This window comes from Antechinus flavipes, chromosome 4, assembly GCF_016432865.1.
Source record: "Antechinus flavipes isolate AdamAnt ecotype Samford, QLD, Australia chromosome 4, AdamAnt_v2, whole genome shotgun sequence".
Classification (NCBI taxonomy): Eukaryota; Metazoa; Chordata; class Mammalia; order Dasyuromorphia; family Dasyuridae; genus Antechinus; species Antechinus flavipes.
Window position 1 is genome coordinate 387,049,114 of NC_067401.1, and position 23,083 is coordinate 387,072,196.

General features: G+C 42.7%; 1 protein-coding gene across 3 annotated transcripts; it reads left to right on the forward strand.

The window, feature by feature from the left end:
- The first annotated feature begins 279 nt into the window (after positions 1-279).
- PTPN7 (protein tyrosine phosphatase non-receptor type 7) lies at positions 280-22,168 on the forward strand. 3 transcript variants are annotated; one of them, XM_051998649.1, is made up of 10 exons: positions 280-383; positions 1,617-1,804; positions 2,755-2,938; positions 3,568-3,652; positions 6,501-6,577; positions 11,262-11,399; positions 11,937-12,047; positions 17,069-17,226; positions 18,496-18,609; positions 20,865-22,168. In XM_051998649.1, exons 2-10 carry the CDS (start codon positions 1,683-1,685, stop codon positions 20,956-20,958), a joined length of 1,083 nt encoding a protein of 360 aa, XP_051854609.1. In that variant the 5' UTR covers positions 280-383; positions 1,617-1,682; the 3' UTR covers positions 20,959-22,168. The 3 variants fall into 3 exon arrangements, with proteins under 3 accessions (XP_051854609.1, XP_051854608.1, XP_051854611.1); XM_051998648.1 differs by having other exon boundaries at positions 294-383; positions 1,345-1,804; XM_051998651.1 differs by having other exon boundaries at positions 294-383; positions 1,345-1,804; positions 3,571-3,652.
- Positions 22,169-23,083: the final 915 nt, after the last annotated feature.

A 23,083-nucleotide genomic window follows, 5' to 3' on the forward strand; every position in this document is an offset into this window, starting at 1 on the left:
ATAATTAAAGTCTCAAAATTTAGAGCTGAAAGGAACTTTAAAGAATATCTCAATCAACTCCATTATTTAACTAAGAAAAAAATAAATGGGAGAAGTGTCGTGCTTAAGATCCTATAGCATTAGGCTTAATTGCATTGCTTTGAATTGAATTCCTGGGGAAATGGACAGGACACCTGATGTCAGGATTGTCAGATGGCCCCGGCAAACGGGCACCCTCCCCCTGGTGGCAGTGGGCGCATGGAGGGCAGCATGTGGTTGGGTGTGCGTGGGTGGTAGGCAAGGAGGGGCTGAGGGAGGAAGCTGGCTTCCTGAAGCCTTCTCAGCCCTCAAACAGACAGACAGACAGCTGGCAGGAGGCAGCCTGGGGGGACACAGCCACTCCAGTAAGTACTAGAAGGGGGATGAGGGGAGGTGGGCTCATGGAGTCCCTCAGTTCTGTGCAAGGGCAGCAATAGCGGGGAGGAGGTTATTGCTGGGAAGGTGGAAGTAGGGAAGGGGCACCACACTTTAGGGCTGGACTGGGCAGTGGACACACTTCCAATAACCCTCTGAGACCATGAGAACGCAAAAGGCCAAGGGATCTCCCAGGAAAAAGAGGGGCAAACTTCCTCTTTCCCCAGACCCTGACAGGCACTGTTCCCCTTGATCCCATATCCATTCGTCTTGCTTTTTTTTTCCTTCTCTCCGACCCTAAGAAGTGCAGTTTCCCGGCTGCCCCTCTTTATCCCTAGACCCTGACCGGCTATGGCTGAGACTCTGGGAGAGGGGCTTGCCCCCTAAAGAGGAAAAGGCCAAGGTACCTCCCCATCCCCACCCCCACGTGCTCCCAGCTGTGTTCTGCCACATGCTCCCTTAGATTAAAGGCTCAGTGAAGCCATTTCCTGACAGTTACGGAGGCAAGAGTTGGGGAAGGACAGGAAGAGGAAAGAATCACCCCCTCAGTCTTCCTCACTGCACAGAGACCCCAGAGCTGAAGCTGGGACGGAGCATGGCCCATGGTTAAAGGGGGCCTGAGTGGACACTCTACTGAGACAGATGAGCCCTGGATCCCCTCTGATCCCAGCACTGGGATACGCCTGGTATCAAGATGCCCAAAAGAAAGCTTCCTCCAACCCTCTCTCTTCCTCCCTAGTTTTCTCCCCACAAAACCTCTCTTATTTTCCTCTTAAGAGCTTTTCCTGATCATATGTATACATGCACACACACGCGCACACACACACACACACAAACACACACACACACACATGGGTATATCTCCCCCCCCCAGCCCTCTCCTCTCTACCTCCTCCATAGCCTTCTATCTCTTCCTCCCCCTCACCAAAGTCCCTCTCCTCTTCCCCTTAGACAATTCATCCTGGGCCCTAAAAGGCTACCCGTCCTGCCCTCCAGATAATAACTGCTCCCACCCCGGAAATGCAAGCGGCTCTGGGGGGAACGATAACAGCACCATGAGAAAACGGACAGCAGACGGGCCCAACCGCAAGCCCCAGCCCTGGCCTGTGGGGTCCTGCCCTGCCTCCTCCCCTGCTCAGATTGCCCGTCCTGGTCCCGCAGGCCTGAAGGCTTCCTGCCCATCACCCGAGGGATGTCAGCCCTGGGGTGCCTGTGTCTTTCAGATGGTTACCGTGGCTGAGTGAGCCTGCTCTGGGCCCTTGCCTTGGCCCCCTGAGCCCCAGCCCAGCATGGTCCAGGCCTGGGAGGAGTGTTCCCGAGCTCAGCAGACAGCTCTGCCACAAGGGGCAAGCATGGCCCAGCCTCCTGCCCCCGGCTCTACCGCCAAGAAGCACATTAGACTGCAGGAGAGGTGAGACCTGGGGAGGGTTCACCAGGAGGCGGGGTCCCTTATTCCAGACCCCTCAGCCCTGATCCCCCACACCACTAAAATGCCCCTCCTCCTTCCACAGCAGACACCTTAGTGCAGAGCAGACTATTGCCCTGAATCAAGAAAGAAACCCAGATGTGCTGATTTGTGTGCATTTGCATATCTGGGACATGGAGATTCTTGTCACTCCATACCCAACGTCCCCCATGTTCTTCAGCCTAATATAGGCTCAAGTTGGGTCGGTCTAACCTGAAAGAAAAGGTGGCTGGACTCTGACAGGAGCATTTCTCGGATATCAACAGCACAGATCCTTTCTGGACTGCCCTTGTCCTCCCTGTCCTTGGGTATAGACAGGGGCGGGGGAATTGCAGACATGGAGAAAGAAAGAGGGAAAAGCCTAAGCTCCTGCAGAAGTCGGGGACCTGAAAGTTGGCAGTTTCCCTGGAGGAGGGAGAAGCAAGGCCTGGCCTCCTGGGTCCCCTCCAGCGAGGGCACTGGAGCCCGTGTCCATTCAAGCATCTTGAAAAAAATGGGAGTGTTTTCCTTAAATATGGGGGTGGGGTGGGGATAATAATCCTTAAAGATGTGAAGGTCTGCCAGGTAGAAGAATTAACTTTATTCTCCTTGGCCCCAGACAGGAGCAATACATGGGAGTTTCAGAAAGGCAGATTTAGGTTCCCTATAGGGAAAAACTTCCTAACAATTAGGGTTGCTCAAAAGTAGATTAGACTGCTTTGGGAAAGAGTTTCACATCATTGGAAGTCTTCGAGTGGAAAAGCTGGTGTAGGGACAGCTTGGGCTGGATCCCCTTGGAGAGCTCTTCTGGCGCTAAACTGCTGGGACTCTGGACCCCGGGGACTTGAAGTGGGACCCTGGAATTAGGAAGCACTGAGAACGGTCTCCCCAGCTGTGACCTCTGGCTTTTCTTGCAGGAGAGGCTCCAACGTGGCTCTGATCCTGGATGTGAGCTCTCTGGGGGCCGTGGAGCCCATCTGCTCAGTGTCTACACCCAGAGAGCTCACTCTCCACTTCTTAAGGACCGCTAAGCACCCCCTCACCCGCTGGGCCCTACAGCACCAGCCCCCCAGCCCCAAGCAGCTAGAGGAAGAGTTCTCGGTAAGATCCCCGGGGCTGTCCCTTAAACTGCACCCCATTTGCCTCTGAATCACCGCCCTGAATCATTCCACAATAAGGGCATGCTCGAGGTTGGGGGAGCCATTAGGCAATATTACAGTTGTTCATTACGTTAGCAAAAATTGAAGTCAAATTTGTGTCTTTCTGTGGCCAGGAGAGGCCCGCAGGGGAGTCAGAGCTAACAGGAAGAATTTCAGAATAGAGGTAAACATGGAAGTAGAAAGTCATAGAAAACTTGGCAATTCTCTGGGGCCTTCTTTTTTAACTATAACCCCATAATAACATAACCTTATATGCTAATATCAAAAATAGGAAATTTAATCAACTAATTAATCAGCTGGGTAGATACAGCTACAAGTCCTGGGCTTATAATTGGGAAGACCCTCAGCTATTGACTGGCAGACCATGCACAAGTCACTTAACCCCTGAGCCTCAGTTTCCTTATCTGTAAAATGAGGGGATGGGACTCCATGGCCTCTAAGATCCTCTCTAGCTTTTAAATCTATGATATATGATCCTATGGGAAAAGTGAGCCCCAGAGTGGAGGTTTCGGCAGGGAGTCCAGGACAGGAGTCACAGCGGCTTACACCCTTCCTCCTCACACTTGCCAGAAGATTCCCCCAAACTTTGTCAATCCTGAAGAACTGGACATTCCTGGCCATGCCTCTAAGGACCGATACAAGACCATCTTGCCAAGTAAGAGCCCTGCCAGGGAGCAGGGGAGGTGGGGGGAGACTTCTCTGTGGGGCTAGGGAAGGCAAGGCGTGGAGTGGAATTTAGGGGTGGTCAGAACCTTGGGTCCAATTGAATGACAGCCATGAAACCCAGGGTCTGGCCGGAGCAGGGGGCTCCTCTCTCTCCACAAGAGCATGGCGGAATGGAGGAGCCACATCTGGGAGGGAAAAGTGGCAGCTAGGGTGGAGGAGGAAGGGCTGGAATGGAGAGGGCACAGCTGGGCAGAGGGTGCTTTTAAATTAGAGAAAGCACAGTTGGAATGGAAGATACTTTCTAGAAGAGAAAAGATACCGCTGGGATGGAGGAGACATAGCATCGCTTGGGAAAGCACTGCTGAGACAGGAAATAGAAATGCAGCAAAGGCTTAGGTGGAATGGAAAAGGAATCAATTCATAAGCAGCTATGGACCACTTAGGTGCTGGGGTAAGCACTGGGGAGACATTTGAGCTGAGTTTTGCAGAAAGGCGGGAGGTAAAAGAGAGTATTCCAGTGAAAATGTCTGGAGTTAAGAGATGAAGTTTTTATGTATACGGTGGGACTGGGAAATCAGATTTAGAATGTATGCTAATACAGAGAGAATGCTAGAAAGAGAAAAGTTTCAGGGTCTTAAATGACAAATAGATGATCAAGGAAGTGATGGGAAACCACTGCAGCTTATTGAGTGAGGGATAGTGGTAGGGGAACAAGACCTTTGCTACCTGAGGAGAGGATAGACTGAGATGGGGAGAGGCTTGAGGTATGAAAACTAATGAAGGAGCTGTGGTAGCAACCCAAGCAAGAGATGATGAGAGCATGGCTCAGGGCAGCGGCCATGTGGGTGATGAGAGGAGGACCCCTTCTAGAGATGCTCAGGAGAGAGAAATCGAGACCTGACGACAGGCGTGGTGTGAGTGAGAGCTGAGGGTCAGGGACAGCTCCTGAGGTCGCAAACCAGAGTGATGGGAGGAGAGGGGAAAGCAGAGTCTGAACGGAGGAGAAGGAGACGGGCTGGGCTGGAGGAGATGTAGCCTCCAGTTACGGAAGATGGACAACTGGGAAAGGGGGAAGCTGAGGAAGATAAATCTAGTCCAGCAGGTTTTCCATGAGACTAGGGAATTAGGGGGACACTAGGCTCCAAGGAGCTTGGATCTTCTACCTCAGCTGGATGTGAAAATCTGTTTCCAGGGAATGGGTAAGCATAAGCCCCGCCCCAGTCAGAACCTTTACTGCACACAGGCTTATCTGATACTCAGCACTCGCTCCCCCCTCCTTCCCTTCTTCCTCTTCCTCTCTTCTCCCCCTTCCCTCCTTTTTCTCCTCCTTCTCTCCCTTCCTTCTTCCCCCTCCTCCTTCCTTCATCTCTCCTCCCTCTTGCCTTCTGTCTCCTCTCTTTCCCCTCCACTCTCTACCCCTTCTCTTTCCCCCTCCTTTTCCTCCCTTCTTCCCTCCTCCTTCCCCCTTCTTTTCTCTCCCTCCTTTCCCCCCTCTCTTTTCTTTTCCCTCTCCTCCCTCTCCCTCCCTTACTCTGTGTGTCTCTCTGTCTCTCACCTGTCTCTGTCTCTCTCTGTGTTTCTATCTGTTTCTCCCTTTCTCCTTGACCCTACAGAGTCCCAACTTGATGATTCGATTCACTATCATACCTATACCCAGAGGAGAGTTTTCTACTCTAAGAATCTGGCTGCTACATAGCCCAGAGGGACTTGGCTAGTGAAAAGCAGAGAGGGATTCACTTAACTAGAGAGAAAATAAAATAACATTGACTAACTAATTCAAGCCTAACTCACCAACCACAGAAGTTCCAGGGTGGGCAAAAGGACCAGAATTGCATTATGACAGACCAAAGCTCTTCCTGAGCCCCTTTCTAGAGCCCTCTCCATGGGAAGATATGGGCAATAGCAGATTTCCTCTCAGATGCTCTTCCTGCTGAAAGCTACCTTGTCCATGATGCTTATAGACCTGACCAGACTAGAAGGGATTTCAGCTGATAATGACATCATCATGAGATGACCCAGAGAGATGAAATTATTTTCCCCAAGGTTTCTCAGGAAATTAGTGTAAAAGCCAAAACTTGAACCAACTTCTCTGACTTCCAAACTAGCACAGCCTTGATTGCTTCTTCACAATCCTACTTGTGTTTTTTTTTTTTTTTTGGCTGTTTGTTTTTTTGTTTTGGAATGTATTTGTTTGTTTGTTTGTTTTGAAATAAAGACTGTTAAGTCCTCCATGGGAGGTCTTACATCTGAATCAAGAGACCTAAAATCTCGTCCTGACTCTTCTCCTAGTTTGCTGTGTAATCTTGGGCTAATCACGTTTCTCTCAATCTTGGCTCTTCCATCAAAAGGACATTCATGATTTTCAATATTGGTCATCCTTTCCTACCTTTCCATAAGTCCATAGTGTCCATAGGAGACAGCTCAGTCTGTGTCCATATCACCGCACACCCAAGCTATTCTAACAGCCTTCTAGCTGGGTCTCCCCCTTCAGTCTCTTACTTCTCCAATCTATCTTTCCCAGCACTGGACCCAGATGGCTCTGGAGGGTAAAGTGAGGCTGGTGACTTTGCACAGATCTCTCTCCCTTAAATCCAATTCACTCGCATGTCATGGTATGGTCCCAATGTCATGTTCCTCTTTGAGAACAAAGGACAAAACAACAATATCTTGATCATCCTAATACCCAACAAATAGCACCTCCCTGTTCAAAGACTTTTAATGACTCCCTATTTCCTACTGAATAAGATCACTTTTCATTCAGCAAGCATTCACTTACGGTGCTGATAATAAGCATTATTCCATAAGATTCCTGACCTCCGTAATTTTTTTTCTGTCAGATCCTCAAAGCCGTGTCTGTCTTGGGCGGGCACAGAGCCAGGAAGACGGGGATTACATTAACGCCAACTACATCCGAGTAAGTATCTCTAGCAGCACCACAACAATCCCATGGTCAAGCAAAAGGGGTTTCTTGGGTAATTTGTATTTTTGTAATTCAATTCAACAAAGCACCTACTTCCATGGGCCAGGTATCATGTTAAACTCTAATAACTGATAACAGCAACATGCATTTCTATGACATTTTATAGTTCATAAGCTATGACAAAAAGCTCCTTTCTTAAAAACTTTTTACATACGTGGTACAGATATTAATGATCACATTTTCCAAATGAGAAAACTGAGATTCAATCTGGCTAAATGACACAGTAGATAGAGTACAGGGCTTGAAGTTAGGAAGACTTCTCTCTGAGATCAAATACAGCATCGGACACTTACTAGCTATGTCACTTAACTCTGCCTGCCTCAGTTTCCTCATCTGTAAAATGAGCCAGGATAATGGCAAGCCATGCCAATATTTTTGCCAAGAAAATTCCAAATGGGATCACAAAGAATCAGCTAAAACAAAAATGATTGAATAACAAAACAACACATAGAAAGTATCAAGAGTTGAAATCCTAATTCAGACTTCTGTTTAGAAGTCAGTGTACTTTTCTGCCTGTTCTTTTCTGGACCTTAGGTTCAAAAGCTCCCCACAGAGCTGATCACCCTTGGGTAAATCACAGAGAGGGGCCAGAATAGAGCTGGAGAGGATGTTAGGCAGTGAATCATATGAGAATTCTTAATCTTCTGGCATCACAAACTCCTTTGACATTCTGGCAAAGCTGAGGAAGGCTATCTTAGCATCACATTCTTAAATAATTGAAAGATGTGCTCAATTTTCATTAGAAGTTAGTGAAAATAAAGATGTAAATTTTCCCCATCCAAGTTCATAGATCAAATCTTGGGAATCTATGGACCCCAACTTAAGAACCCCTGATCAAGGAATGTAAATCCCTTGACAGCAAAGGCTAATTTTATTTCTTAATCTCTATCTTCAAAACCTAACACAGTTCTGAGCTCATAGTAGGCATTTAATAAATATTTGTGGATTAATGAGTCTTATCCAGCTCCTTCCTTCTAAAGCATATGAAACAAAGATGTTAGTCGACTTCCTCTGTAAAGTGTTGAGGTTAGATTGGGCCAATGTTCCCCAAACTGTGACTTGTGGAAATCTAGTGTCCAGGCATGTTAGCTTTGGAAGAAAACATTGATGGTTTCTATTCTATTCAAAAACACCAAATATGAACATATTTACATATATTTACTACATGGAATTTTTTTGGTCTGAAGAAACCTAATTTTCTCTATTCTATTCTTTTATCCTGGGGGTTTTCACAGAATAATATTATTTCAAGGATGAAAGAGACCTCAGAAATTAACTAATCTAACCCATGATCAAAAAAAATCACCCTATAAGAAAGCCACAAATATCAGCTAGCTACTATGTTTGTGTATATATATACACATATATGTACATACAAACATATACATATTATATACAGATATATACAGTATATCCATAGTGGAACAATGTTGTTGTCTGGTAATGTTCAATTGTTTATGATGCTATGGACCATTCCGTTCACTGGGTTTTCTTAGTAAAAGATATTGGAATGGTTTACTATTTCTAACTTGTTCCAATTATGTGTAATTCTAATTGTTAGGAAATTTCTTTCCTGATATCAAATTTAGATTTTTCTACCTGTTCCTTTCTTTCATTCATTCCTTTTTTTCTTTTGCTGTCAATGAATTGTATTCCACAATTCATGATCCTATTTGGGGTTTTTCCTAGCAAAGACACGGGACTGTTTTGCCATTTTCTTTTCCAGGTCATTTTACAGATGAGAAAGTGAAATAAACAGAGCAAAATGACTTGCCTCGTTCACCCAGCTATTAAGTATCTAAGGCTGTATTTGAACTCGGGAAGAGTAGTCTCCCTGACTCCAGGCTGAGTGCTTCACTAACTGCCAATTTATAATAAGAGAAGCATTTATATAATACTTTAAACTTTACAAAGTCCTTTATAAATATTATCTCATTTTATCCTTACAATTACCCTGGGAAGTAGATGCAATTACTAAATCCTGTTGACTTTTTTTAGATGAGAAAATAGGTAAATAGGATCTGCTTGTGGTCAGTTTGTCAGTGTCTGGATTTGAACTCTGGTCTTGTTGACCCCAGGCTCAGGATTCTATGCACTGTTCCACCTAGTAACCAATTTATTCCAATAAATACACACAGGAATTCCCTATATAACCAGATCCATTGCTATGGTCCATTTTATGATTCCCCCAAAGGTCACCTAGTCTTTTTTTTCAGTCATGTATATTGACAGTTTATTGATATGCTGTTGTTGGCTTCTTTTCCCACCAAAAATAATGACTGTTTTCCCCTCAGATTTGTCTTTAATATTTTCCTATTTTAAAAGATATTTCTGAAATTAAGCTATTTATTCAGTCAAAATTGTGCTTTGACTTTTCCAAATTGTATTCCTTATCCTTGCCCCCAGTGACATTTTCATTTTTTTAAAATTTTTATTTGCAAAATATGTTTTTTCAACATTCAGCTCTTACAAAATTTGGCGTCACCTAGTCTTTAAGACTATGAGCTGCTGCATTTATATACAGTGTTCACAATAATTAAACCCCCTAAATTTGGCAGGAGACCCCCGCCCATACTGAAAATCAGCTACTCAACTTATAAGACATAAATAAGAGGTAATGAGTCTGGAAATCTGCAGGGGGAAAAGTGCCAAAGGTGGTGGAGAATAAGCCTTCCTTGGACCAACATTTCTTAAACTGTGGGTGGCTATCCCATATGGGATCAGTAACTGAATGTGGGGCTTAAGAAATTATGATTTGTTATCAGTAAATGTTTTATTTGTAAACCTATTTTATATACCTATTTACCAGGGGTGGAGTAAAAATTTCTCAGGTGAAAAGGGGTCCGCAATGGAAAAATTAAGAAGCTCTATATTGGACTGCAATATCTCTTCTCTCCCTGGGAAGGGGAGAGACAGTATCAAGAAACAAACATATACTCTGTGCCAGACACTGTTCTAAGTGCTTTACAAATATTATAAAATTTAATTAATAATAATAATAATGAGATAATAAACATTATGTTGCTTTTGCAATTCAGCCCTTAAGGGGTCCTTTTTTTTTTTCATTTATCCCTCACTGCTCCCTATTCTCAGGCCTATAAATTCCATCCCACATAAGGATTCAAAGCTGAGGTGCCACTTGGTCAGGAAAGGAATAACTCTCCAAAAATTGCCGGCTAAGGAAGCTAAGAGAAATGCCCCAGATTTCAGCCTCAGGGAATTTTGATAAACCCTTAGCTCCTTCAGGTAAAGAACCACACATCCCTAGAGTGGGCATGAAACCTTCTGCCCTCTCGTGGTTATCAGGAGCAAGGGCATCCTTTTGCATCTCTGATAGCCATCTCTGATCATTGAGAGGGGAAACAAGAATCTCTCCCCATTTATAAGATTTAGGGCTAGGAGATAACTTAAAGAACATATAATTGCCCTTATCCTCCCACCCCATTTTACAGAAGGGAAAACTGAAGCCCAGAGAGAAAATTGGCCCAAGATTATGCAGGTTATAAAGACTGATTCCATAGCAGATATGCTAAAAAGAATGTGGGATATAGAGGAAAGTGATCCACACTCAAATCCTAACGCTACCAAGAAACTTTAATCTGTGTGAGTTTTGTCATGTTACGTTGACTATTTTGGCTTCTGTTTTCCCAGATATAAAATAACAAGTCTTTACTAGATGGCTTCTGAGGTCCCTTCCACACGGGACCTAGATTTGAGGGAAAATCAAATGCTTCATGACATCTGTCTCCAGTAGCTTCTCTAATCAATCCCCACTGAGGAAATCTGGACCCAGAAAAGTGAGAATGGCCATAGTCACAGAGGGAGTAAGTAGCAGAGCCAAGGTTGAACCCAGGACTTCTACCTACAGTCCCGGTCTGTTTCCATAATGTTACACAATCTGATCCCTGTTTTCATGGGATGTAAAAGGAGAATGTTGATTTTAAAATCAACAGTAGCAGCAACAGCAACATATTCAAGGATAGACAATTAAGTATCCCAGAGCTGAATCCTTCTTATACCAAATATTCCATCATCTCTTTGCCTTTGCAATGGTCATCTCCCATGGCTTCCTTTCCCATCCCATGTTTCCTCAGACTCAGATTAAGCAGGACTTTTTATATGGGGCTTTTCCTTACCTTCCCAGCTCCTGCTGCCTTTCTCAGATTGCCATCTATTTTGTATTTTATCTATTTATCCATCCATTCATTGGTGTATGTGTTTGTTGCTGTCCTTTGAGGAGAAGGACTTCATACCCATCTTTATATGCACTTAGCAGAGTGTCTGGCACATAGTAGGTGCTTAAGGAATGCTTATTATTCATTGATTGATTAAGAGGGGGCAGAGAGGAAGATGGATTTTGGAGAAAAAGAGGAAAACTTGAAGATCTTGCTCTGCATTTTGATGCTAAATACATGAAATGTAGCAAAATTAAACTATGCAAATGTCATGTAAATTGTGAAAAGGGTTGTGGGTGTGGGTGTGGGTGTTTGTCAAGAGTTCTGCCAAGTTTTTTTGCAAAAGGGCTGCAACTTCATGTCAGGATGTCTAAGCTCCAGGGAGAGGGAGCTTGGGGAAGTTCCTTGAGGTTCTTCCTCCTTACTCTGTTCGATCTCTCCAGGGCTATGATGGCCGGGAGAAAGTTTACATTGCAACCCAGGGCCCCATGCGTAATACTGTGTCTGACTTCTGGGAAATGGTGTGGCAAGAGGAGGTGCCCCTTATCATCATGCTCACCCAGCTCCAAGAGGGCAAAGAGGTAGGTGGAAGCTTTCCCCAGAAAAACCACTCTTGAGCATCCCACAGGACCAGATTGCAGCAGATAACAAGGGCACTTGGGAAGAGGCAGATTCCTAGTATCTGTTAGACTAAGGAAGGATTCCAACTGATCTTCCCCAGCAGGTGATCTTCCTGGAGCAGAGGCAGCCGGTACCTCAGGGAAACACTCATAGTCCATCCCTAGGGAACAGTCTTCTAACCATAGGAAGCCATGGAAAATCTGCCTCTCTCTTTCTCCATTTAGAATATTGCAGGATCCTTTTTCTGATTTTCTTTCCTTTCCCTTCCCCTTTCTCCACCTTCCATAGGGTAAAGACAACCACTTGGGGATAAAGTTTACTCCTTGCTCATTCTTAGTAACAGACCTAGTCCCCAACTTTCATCCAAGAGGAGATGTAACTTCTACAACATAAACTCCTATCTTTCACCCCTAAAGAGGCAGTTCCTGTCTAGAGCATCCCTGGATCATGCTAGTGGAACTACTTCCCTCTCTCACTCCCATTTCCCTTCTACCTAGAAATGTGTTCACTATTGGCCGACAGAGGAGGAAAGCTATGGGCCATTCCAGATACGGGTCCAGGATGTGAAAGAACGCCCAGAATATATTGTCCGGCACCTTACTATTCAGGTATAACAACTGTTCAATAGAGATATAAATCATTAGCTAAAAACTCTCCACACTAAGGTATCTGGAGAGCTTGATAGGAGACAGACCTTTCCCACAGGGTGTAGGACCTGCCTAGTCGTTCCCACCTCCCAAGTCCAAAATGTATGTCTCATTATGCATTTTGTATTTTTCAACTCTATGTCAGGAAGTGAATAGTGCGCTTCATCACTGTTCTCCTGGAATTGTGGCTAATCATCATATTGATCAGAATTTTCAAATTTTTCAGTGTTATCTGTCTTGATGATATTGCTGTTGTATAAATCGTTCTCATGATTCTGCTCACTTCACTCTGCACCCAGTTTTGCTGGGTTTCTCTAAAACCGTGTCATTTGTTACAGCACCATAATATTCTATTCCCGGGAGGTATCTTGACTTGTTCAGTCATTCTCCAAACAATGAGCACTGTCGTCCTCCCTAACCTTTTCTAGTAACTCTATTTTAAGTCAAATCAAATCCTTCACCAGGACCAACAGAATTTCTTGAGCCCATAATTGGCAAAAACCCTATCCTCTGTATCTAAGGCACAAGAGAGAACAGACACTGCTTCTGCCTTCCTGGAACTGAAAGTTTTCTTGTCTTTGTTCTGCATGTCTCCTCAAGCACTCTTTCCCTCACGAGACCCTTCCTGGGGCTCTTCCCTAGCTTTCTATGCCTCACACTCCCCTGAAATTTCCTTGTATTTGCTCTGCATGTATGCTGTGCATACTTAGGGGAATCCAGGTTGCTTCCCTCGATAGAATGAAAGCTACTTGACAGTAAGGTCTGTTTCATTGCCATCTTTCCCCAGGGTCTAGAATGGCTCATAGTATGTAATGGGTGCTTAATAAATACTTAATTGATCCACTGGTGAGCCTAGATCCCAAATAGCACATTATACTTTTCTGTATGTATTCATATCTGTTTTGTCTTCATGGCAACTGACAGAGATAGGAAGCTGGGAAGGGGAAGTATATCAGCACTCCTATTTTACCATGGATTAGGAAATTGAAGCCCAGGAGACAGAATGACTTCTCCAAATTCGTACTACAAATCAGTAGCAACTTAGGACTAAAAAGCCAGATCTCCTCAGAAGGACCCATTTTTTTTACCACTGGTCTGTGCTCTCTTGGTTCCCCAATCTTCTACAATTATTTTTTATTTAATTTATTTATTATAATTTATAATATACTAATTTACAAATAATTAATTTAATAATTTAATATTTCACTTTCCCTCAAATACATGTTAAAAACAACATTTAATATTTGTTTCTTAAAACTTGACAATCAAATTCTCTCCTTCTTTTTTCCCTCCCCCTTCATTGAGAAGGCAAGTAATTTGATAAGTTATACATGTTCAATCATGCAAAACCTATTTCTCTATTAGTCATGCTGTAAAAGAAAACACAGGCCAAAAACAATTTCCAATAAACACAAAGCAAAAAAAAAGTTTGTTTAATATGCATTCAGACTCCATTGGTTCTTTCTCTGGGGATGGATAGTATTTTTCATCATAAATCCTTAGGAATTGTTTTGGACTGTTGTACTGCTGAGAAGAATAAAGTCATTTGTAACTGATCATCATACAATATTGCTGTTACTGTTCTGATTCTATTTACTTCACTTTGCATAAGTTCATGTAAGGCTTTCCAGGTTTTTCTGAAAATATCCTGCTCGTTGTTTCTCATAACACAACAGTATTCCATTACATTCATATGCTACAACCTGTTCAATCATTCCCCAATTGATGGCTATCCCCTCAATTTCCAATTGTTTGCTACCATTAAAAGAACTGCTATAAATGTTTGTGTACATATGGATCCTTTTCCTTTTCCTTTTTATTTCTTTGTAATACAGACCTAGTAGTTGCTTAGTCAAATGGTATGCATGATCTTATAGCTCCTTGAGCATGGTGCCAAATTGTTCTGTAGAAACCACTTTATAAACAGTGCAATACTGTCTTAATTTCCTCACATCTCCAACATTTGTCATTTTCCTTTTCTGTCACATTAGCCAACCTGATAGGTGTGGGATGAAATCTTGGGAGTTGTTTTAATTTGCATATCTTTAATCAGTAGTGATTTAAAACATTTTTATGTGACTATAGATAACTTTACTTCATCTGAAAACTTCCTGTTTGTCACCATTGATAATTTATCAATTTTTCATAAATTTGGCTCAATTTTCTTTTTGAGAAATAAAGACTTTTTCAGAGATACTCACTGTAAAATATTTTTCAGTTATGATTACTCTGTAGTTCCCTCCATTCTATTTTTCCCCATTTATGCTCTCTCTCCTTTCACCCTGCCCATCCTCAAAAATGTTTTGCTTCTGATTACCATCCCCTCCACTCTACCCTCCTTTTTATCACCCATCCACTTCTCTTCTCTTATCCCCTTTCCCTCCTACTTTCCTGTAGGGTAAAATAGATTTCTATACATAACTGAGTGTGGATATTATTTTTTCTTTGAACCAATTTCAATGAGAGTAAGTTTAAGTTCTCCTGACTACCTTCCCCATCTCCCCCTCTACTGTAAAAACTCTTTCATAGCTCTTTTATATGAGATGACTTACCCCGTTCTTCCTCTCCTTCCCCTTTCTCCAAGTGCATTTCTCTTTCTTTCCCCTTAATTTTATTTTTTAGACATCATTCCATTATATTCAACTCATACCCTTGTCTTTTCTGTCTCTCTCTCTCTCTGTATATATATGTGTGTATATATATATATACTCATTCTGTCCAAATAATGAGAAAGTCTTTAAGAGTTATAAGTATCATATTCTCATGTAAGAATGTAAACAGTTTAACCTTATTGAATTCCTTTTTACCTTTTTATGTTTCTCTTCAGGCTTGTATTTCAAAATCAAATTTTCTATTCAGCTCTGGTCTTATCATGAGGAATGTTTGAAAGTTCTCTGTTTCATTGAATATCCATTTTTTCCCTTGAAGAATTATATTCAGTTTTGCTGGGTAGGTGACTTTTGGTTATAATCTTAATTCTTTTGCCCTCTGGAATATCACATTCCAAGCCCTCCAGTGTAGGAGCTGTTATATCTTATTTATTCTGACAACACAATATTTAAATGTTTTTTTTCTGGTTGCTTGCAATATTTTCTTCTTAACCTGGGAGTTCCGGAATTTTGCTAAAACTAAAATATTCCTGCGAGTTTACATTTTAGGGTCTTTTTTAAATGATTGGTCAATTTTTAAAATTTCTATCTTCTAAATATCAGTGTAGTTTCCCTTGGTAATTTCTTGAAAGATGACATTTAGGCTCTTTTTTAAAATCATGGATTTTTAAAATCATGGATTTCAAGTATTACTATTCTAAAATTATCTCTCCTTGATCTATTTTCCAGGTCAATTGCTTTTCCAAAGAGATATTTCACATTTTCTTCTATTTTTTTTCATTCTTTGGACTTTCTTTTATTGCTTCTCAATGTTTCATGGCATCATTAGCTTTTACTTGCTCAATTCTAAGTTTTAAAGAATTATTTTCTTCATTTAACTTTTGTACCCCCTTATTATTTGTCCAGTTCTACTTTTTAAGGTGTTCTTTTCTTCAGTGAATTTTTGTACATCTTTTTCCATTTAGCCAATTCTGCTTTTTAAGGCATTCTTCTCTTCACTGGATTTTTGTGCCTCTTTTGCCATTTGGTCTAGCTGTTCTTTAAAGTATATTTTCTTCAGTATTTTTTGTGCCTCCTTTACTAAGCTTTTTTTAAATAATTTTCTTGAATCATTGTTATTTTCCCCCCAATTTTTCCTGTACCTCTCTTATTTGATTTTTAAAATCCTTTTTGAGCTTTTTCAGGGCAATTCATATTTTCTTTGTGGCTTTGGATGTAACAGTTTCTATTTTATTGTCTTCTTAAGGTTGTTTTTAACTTTCTATGGTTAGGATCTTTTATTTTTTGTTATCTGCTCATTTTTCTAGCCTACTTCTTGACTTTTAGCTTTATATTAAAATTGGACTCTGCATCCTGGGTGGAGAGGGCACCATCCCAACCTTCAGATTTTTTGTGCAATTATTTTCAGAACTAGTTCTAGGGGGTCTGTAAGTTTTAAGTTTCTCCAAGATCGTATGCTCTAAGGAGAAGTAAGTTTATTACTCTCCTGTCCTGTGCTCTGGTCTGTGAGTGACCACAAGCAGTCTTTTCCTGAAACTGTGATCATCCGGGTCTCTGGTCCTTTGCTGCCACAAGCTCGGATGTGCTAATGTTCCTCCTTGCCCTGGAGTGCCACCTGGATCCTGGTGTTAGTAATACAACAGACCCCTGCACCCAGTACCACCAAGGGACCCCTGTGCTCTCATTCTGACCAGTTGTATGACCACCCTACTATCTATGGGGTCCCAGAGCATCAAAAGTGGCTACTGCCACCCTGATTCAGTCCACCTCAAGTTCTGCTGATGGTTTGCTAGGGTTACCCTAGTGTATATGCTAGTCTTACCCTAGTGTAATGGACTTTTTCTGCTGACTTTCTAAGTTGTCTTAGGCTGAAAAATTACTTTGCCCTGTCCTTTTGTGAGTTCTGCTGCTCCAGAATTTGGTTCAAATATTGTTCTGGAGAGCTCAGGCAATTCCTGCCTTTTCTTTTTTTTCTTGGCTCTGCCCCACTTCCAACAGTTTTAAGAAAGAAAGAAACAGGGCATTAAAAGCAGAAGGAAAACTGGTATCCCCGACTTCTTGGCCCCTAAATTCTCCAGTGTAATAATGTCTCATTACACAAAGCCCCCTTCTCCTTTCTACCTCTTGGTATCTTTGCTTCTTCCTTTTAGGTTCAAGCTCCTAAGGAGAACCTTTCCACATCTCCCTAACGATTAGTGCTCTCTCCCTAATGAATCTGGCCCAAGTACACTTCTCTGTGTTAACACCCTGTACAATATGAGATCCTTGAGAGCAGACACTAGTTCCACCTTTGATGAACTGAAGGATCTATTTGAACTTCACAGTCCCCATTCCTGCACCCCTCCCTCCCTTATGCTTTACCTCATCTCTCAGTACCAGGAGGAGCGTCGTCCAGTAAAACACGTCTTCTTCTCTGCGTGGCCTGATCATCAGACCCCAGAGTCAGCCGGGCCCCTCTTACGCCTGGTGGATGAGATCGAGGAGAGCCCAGACACAGCAGCCAAATCTGGGCCCATCGTGGTCCACTGCAGGTTCGTATCTCACTCAAACCCTCCTAAGTCTGCCTCAGCCCCTGAGTTATATACAAACACAAACATACTCACACCTACACGTACACATGCGCTGCGCTCTTGGGCTTTATTGCTCAAACATATGCAAAATGAGACCAAAGATGGCCTTGGTTTGGGAAACTCTAAAAGATTAGTTGGGTAGTCAGATGGCAACGTGGATAGAATACTATCGTACCATACTTGGAATCAGAAAGACTTGGTTCAAATCTATCTTACAATCTGTATGATTATGGGGGCAGGAATATGAAAAAATAAAATGATAATAGCATCTGGCTGAGAATTGTTGTGAAATACTTTGAAAGATATAAAACACTATGAAATGCTCTTTTATTATTATCAAATGTGCTGATGCTGAATACAGAACACCAGCCTAGATACTGAAGGGAGAACTGGGGAAGAGTGGACATGGAGAAGAGGTCCTAGCCTGAGGGAGCTCCTGTTCTAGGAGAAGGGAGGTTGGGAAAGGGAGCTGGCTTGGTGAACTCCCAGTCAGGTGACGCATGAAGGCTTCCTAAAAGCGATGAAGTATCAACAAATCTGAGAAAAAAATTGAATGGGAGAAAAAGGGAGAATGAAGTAGGGGAGGCTGGGATGGAGGAGATAACAGGGAGAGAGGGTTGGGGAGATGCTGGTGAAAATGGCTGGGATAGAGAAGGCGCGGAGAAAATTAAATATAACTAGCTGACATTTATTTAGACAGGGCTTTAAGGTTAACTGCTTTCCCATGGTTGTACTGACAAGCAGGCTTTGAACTCTGACTTCTTCTATAAAGGAAACAAAGATCAATGAAGAAATGGCTTACCAGAAAAGCATGAGAAACTTTGCTCAGGTGGGGCCATACCTGGGCTGATCAGAGAGGAGGAGGATTCCAAAGAAGGGCTAAGTGACAGAAGGGGCATCGTGGAGAAACACTGGAGCTTTCTCAGCAGATGAAATGTGTTTTTTAAAAAATATAGCAGTGAGAATGTGTCTGTGACCATTGCTTGACTCCTGCAATAACCCCTCCTCTGCCTCTCTTTGATGAGATTTTCTTTGACCCATCCAGTTGTTATGCTCCACCAGTGCCCCGAGATGGTCTTCGCAGCATTGATTTTATTCCCCAACTCCCAAGAGAGAAGCCCTGATTTCCAGCTCTGCTAGCCTAGAACTAGGCTCCTGGGGCTAACTAGCTTCTACATACCCTGTTCTCCTGGTGACATACCCTACTTTTCCCCTTTGCTTTATCTCTAGTGCTGGGATCGGCCGGACTGGCTGCTTCATTGCCACACGGATCGGCTGCCAACAGCTCAAGGCTCGAGGAGAAGTAGACATCCTGGGCATTGTTTGCCAGCTTCGGCTGGACAGGTGGGTTCCTGCTAAAGCTAAGAGCCACCCTGACAACCATACCAACGATCGTCCCCAGGTCAAAGCTTTTCCTTATGTCCCCATTCTTGTATGTATCATTCAAGCACTAGTGTCTTGAAAGAAAGGATCCCTGCTGCTGAAAACAACTTTATTTTATCATTAGTAGGGTGTACATTTTTACTTCGGGTGGGGCACTAGGATTTGGATCACAAATATATGGATTTATTAAAAACCTCAACTGCTCATTTAAAAAGATTTGGTATATGTATAAAAACATTGTATAATCCCCCTGACCTGGAGAATTTAAGGGTTGAGGGCTGGGGAAGAATGAAAAACCTAGCAATGGGAGAGAACTAAAAATCAAAGATATGGAGATGAAATTGTAGTGAGACATTTGCAGAAAATATGTCTCATCAAAGTTGCACAAATTGCTAGGACTCAAGAGCTGATGGAATCAGTTTGATTATATATATTATATATATTGGCTGAGACAATTGGGGTTAAGTGACTTGCCCAGGGTCACACAGCTAGGAACTGTTAAGTGTCTGAGGTCACATTTGAACTCAGATCCTCCTGACTTCAGAGCTGGTGCTCTCTCTACTACATTAACTTAGCTGCCCTCTCAAACATTTATTAAATTTCGGGCAAGGCACTGTAGTGAGCACCCAGGAAGCTAAGATGCTTCTTCCAGAAACTCCCTGCCCTCAAGGAGCTTCCTATCTAAAACAGGAGAAAGATGAAAACACAAATAACAATAAGTAAAGATAAGGCAGGAGAAGCACTGAGCAAAACACTGTAAGAAATTTAAGGAGGGAGGGATCACTCTCCTGTGCAGGGAAGAAGGAGGGGCATGTCAGGAAAGGATAGATGGGGCTTGAAGAAAAGAGAGAACTTTTAACAGATGGAGACACAAGAGATCAGATGCACGAAAGTCATGCTAGGGCAGAGTAATCCAATTAGCTGCTAATTGACTCCTCAGATTGATTTTCCTTTCACCTTTCAGACCATGCTTTCTCAGTGTACTTTGCTGATCATCAGCCATCTTTGGCCTTTAAATATGGGTGCCTCACAAGGATCTCTCTTGGGCCCTCTTCTATCTGTACTCTATCTTCCTATGATCTTTTTAGCTTCTGTGAGTTCAGTGGTCATTTCTTTTTAAAATTTCTTTTTCATTTCACAAAACAAAACAAGCATGTCCATTATGCAGTAAAATAAAAAATGATTATACATGGATTATACTATATACAACTTACTATTCTCCCCAAATATACAACAAATTATCATGTAAATTTGTTTCCCATCTTCACTCAGAGATGGCTACCACTAGACACAAATAGTTGTGTATATATATCACATGCATTATGTGTATTGTATGCTTATATATACACACATATATACATATAATTCTATACATACTTCTACCTATTGGGTTTTTTCTCAGGATGCACATAGCATTTTTCTTTGTGTGTCCTTTATTTCTAATTTGTATATTTACAATAATCGAGATGACTTAGCCACTCTCAATAATTATTTCTATGCAAACAACTCCCTGATCAATATATCCAGAATTGATTTTTCTCCCACACCCTAGAACTGCATCACTAAGTGCTGGGGAACACCACCACTTGAATGTCCTATAGGTATCTCAAACTCAACATGTCTAAATAGTATTCTTCATTCTCTCCTGTTTAACCTGTCTGTTCTCTAGGAACTATTTCTGGTGAGGGCATCTCATCATTCTGGCCACTCAGGATCAAAACATTAAAGTCATTCTGTGCTTTTCATTCTTCCTTACTCCCATATCCAATCAGTTGCCTTGCCTTGTCAAGTCTGCTTCTACACATTGCTCCTCTCCATCTCCTCTCTATTGTGTAAGACTATTGCAATAGCCCCTCTGCTTCTAGTCTCTTTCCCTCTCAAATCTATCTCCCACATAGAAGCTGAAATAATCCTAAAGCACAGGTATGAGCAAATCGCTCCTTCACTAAAAAATATTCAGAGGTTCCCTGTTATTGCTGCCTTAGCCTGATATTTAAATCAAGCCATCAAGCATTGATTAAACATACTACAGATACTGACTACAAAAAAGGATGAGTGCTGGGTCTGGACTAAAGGTTGTAAACCAAAGAAACCAGATTTGAGTGTTAGAGCAGAAGCCGTGTGGGACAGTTGGAGAAGATGGAAAGCTGGAGTCTTTGGAATCCTCCTGATCTTGTCTCTGCTCTCAGCATCCACTGTGTTGTTTCTCCTTCCAGGGGGGGCATGATCCAGACCAGTGAGCAATACCAGTTCCTGCATCACACCCTGGCCCTGTATGCTGCCCAGCTGCCCGAGGAACCAAACCCATGACCTTCTGGGACTTGGCTGAAGAGATGGCATAGGTCATACAGCATCCAGCCTGGATCCAGCCAAAGAGGGGGAAACACTCTCCTTATAGGTCTAGAACTTTGCCCTCTCCCTCTGTCACATTTGTCCCTGGGGTCTCTGATCCCAGAGCTGGACATTGTTCCCTCCGTGCCCGAGTTTTCACTCTCCTTTCATGTCCCTGGGAAGGACCTGGTATCCCAGATCACTAACTCACCAACTGGCAGATGGAGGAATGGGGAAATTGTGAGTGTCAGAAGGAAGGCCATTCCTTGGACCAGAGTGCAGAACTGATCCTCTTCCTGCAACCAGAAATAGTTTGAGTTGGAAACGATAAAACCAGAGATGCCAGGACTTTTTATCTTACCTTCTTCTCTAGTCCTCAGTTTCCCAAAGGGACAGAAAGGACGTTACGTCTATGTTTGTGTGCCTAATTCTCAAGCCCATAGCCCGCTTCGAGCTTAATGATTTGAGTTGCCAATTGCAGTAAGCCTGAAGGGAAAACCCCAAGCAGTCCCACATTCTCTGGCATATCACTTATGTGCCCAAATTTCCTTGTCTACATCATGGGGGCAAAGCTTCCAGGGACCACTGATCATGGAGCCTGTGTTTGGGGATCCTAAGGATAAAAGGAGCTTGGGGAAAGTCCTGGCAACTATTTTGCCTCATTCCCCTTCCTGGGCATTGGAAAATATTTCTGGACTATCCCTCCACCCACTCCTTTTGGGAAACTTTGTAACACAAAGAAGTCCTATACCAAACCACCCATGCAGCGCTTAGCACATAGAATGCCAATCAGCCCTGAGATGCTCGTGATGTTCTTTTTAGGCCAGACCCTCCTATAGCTTTCCAAAGTCCTAGAGATGTTTCCTTCTTCTCCCCATCAACCAATCTGTGTGCACTGGAGATTCCCTGTAAAGACTAAAGAACCCAGTTCTCTCCTGCATTCCCACCTTGGGTCCTGGGACCACAAATGGAGAAATGGCCCGGGCCATGTGGCATCCAGCCTAAAACCATCTTGGGGGTGAAGGGGAAGTAGGGGGAAGAAGGGAGAGAGGAAGGTGAAGATATCCTCTCCCTCTCTGACACCATTCATACCTGCCATTCACGGTTTAAACTTCTCTAGGGTAATCCCATCAACAAGCTGTAAGCTCCAAAAGATCCAGTCCAATAAAGCAATAAAGCATTAATTAAATGCCTCCTATGTGCTGAGCACTGAGCTAGGTACTAGGGATGTGAAATATGAAGAATGAAAAAATCCCAGTGCCCTGGAGCTTAATCTTAATAAAGGAGACAAGCATATACAGCATAAACATACAAGTAAATAAATATATGCAAATCATTTAAATAAAAATTGGGGAAATAATTAATGCAAACAATGGTCAGTCCAAACCCAGAGGTGGAAAAAAGCTTTGATGCAGCTAGGTAGTACAGTGGGTAGAGCATGCTACTTGAGTCTGCAAGACCTGAATTTGAATCCTACTAAGACATCAGCTGTTTAACTCTGGGCAACCCTGGGTCTAAGTTTGTAAAATGGGGAATAATAATAGCAACCACCTCCCAGTATTGTTGTGAAGATCAAATGAAATAACTATAAAGGACTTCCCACAGTGTCTGGCACAAAGTAAACACTACATACATGTTAGCTATTAGTACTGGCTACTGTGAAGATGGGAGGAGGAAATGGGGAGCTTAAGGTACCCTTCTATCTAAAGCCTTTCTGGTGGGTCACTTTAGTTTCAAATATAGTCAAAGACTAGCTGACCCTCTAGTGGACCTTGCATCAAGGCGTAATTTCTCAAACCCAGATGTCTCCAGGACTAAGTAGACATCACATTCCTAAAGAGAGGGAATCAGATTCAAAACCTATAAACCCTCCTTTCCAACATAAGCATGGAAGAAGGTCTGGCTTTTGTTCCATGACATCTTATATCAAGTAATGTGGACAGGGTAGTACCATTCCTGGATCTCCAAGGAGCTGATCTGCAAGGAGGTTCCCTTTCTTCATGATCTGTGATACTTCAAAGAATAGTGTTAAAAGATTTTTCTTGATCTTCCTGGGAAATTCTTCACAGAGAATATGATTTCTGAAATGTTCTTTTCTGACCCC

Excerpts from the sequence above, each read along its gene's own strand:
- PTPN7 (XM_051998649.1), top strand. The coding sequence starts at position 1,683 with ATGGTCCAGGCCTGGGAGGAGTGTTCCCGAGCTCAGCAGACAGCTCTG. Across the intron at positions 1,805-2,754 it reads CACATTAGACTGCAGGAGAG|GAGAGGCTCCAACGTGGCTC; the intron begins GTGAGACCTGGG and ends CTTTTCTTGCAG. Across the intron at positions 3,653-6,500 it reads ATACAAGACCATCTTGCCAA|ATCCTCAAAGCCGTGTCTGT; the intron begins GTAAGAGCCCTG and ends TTTTTCTGTCAG.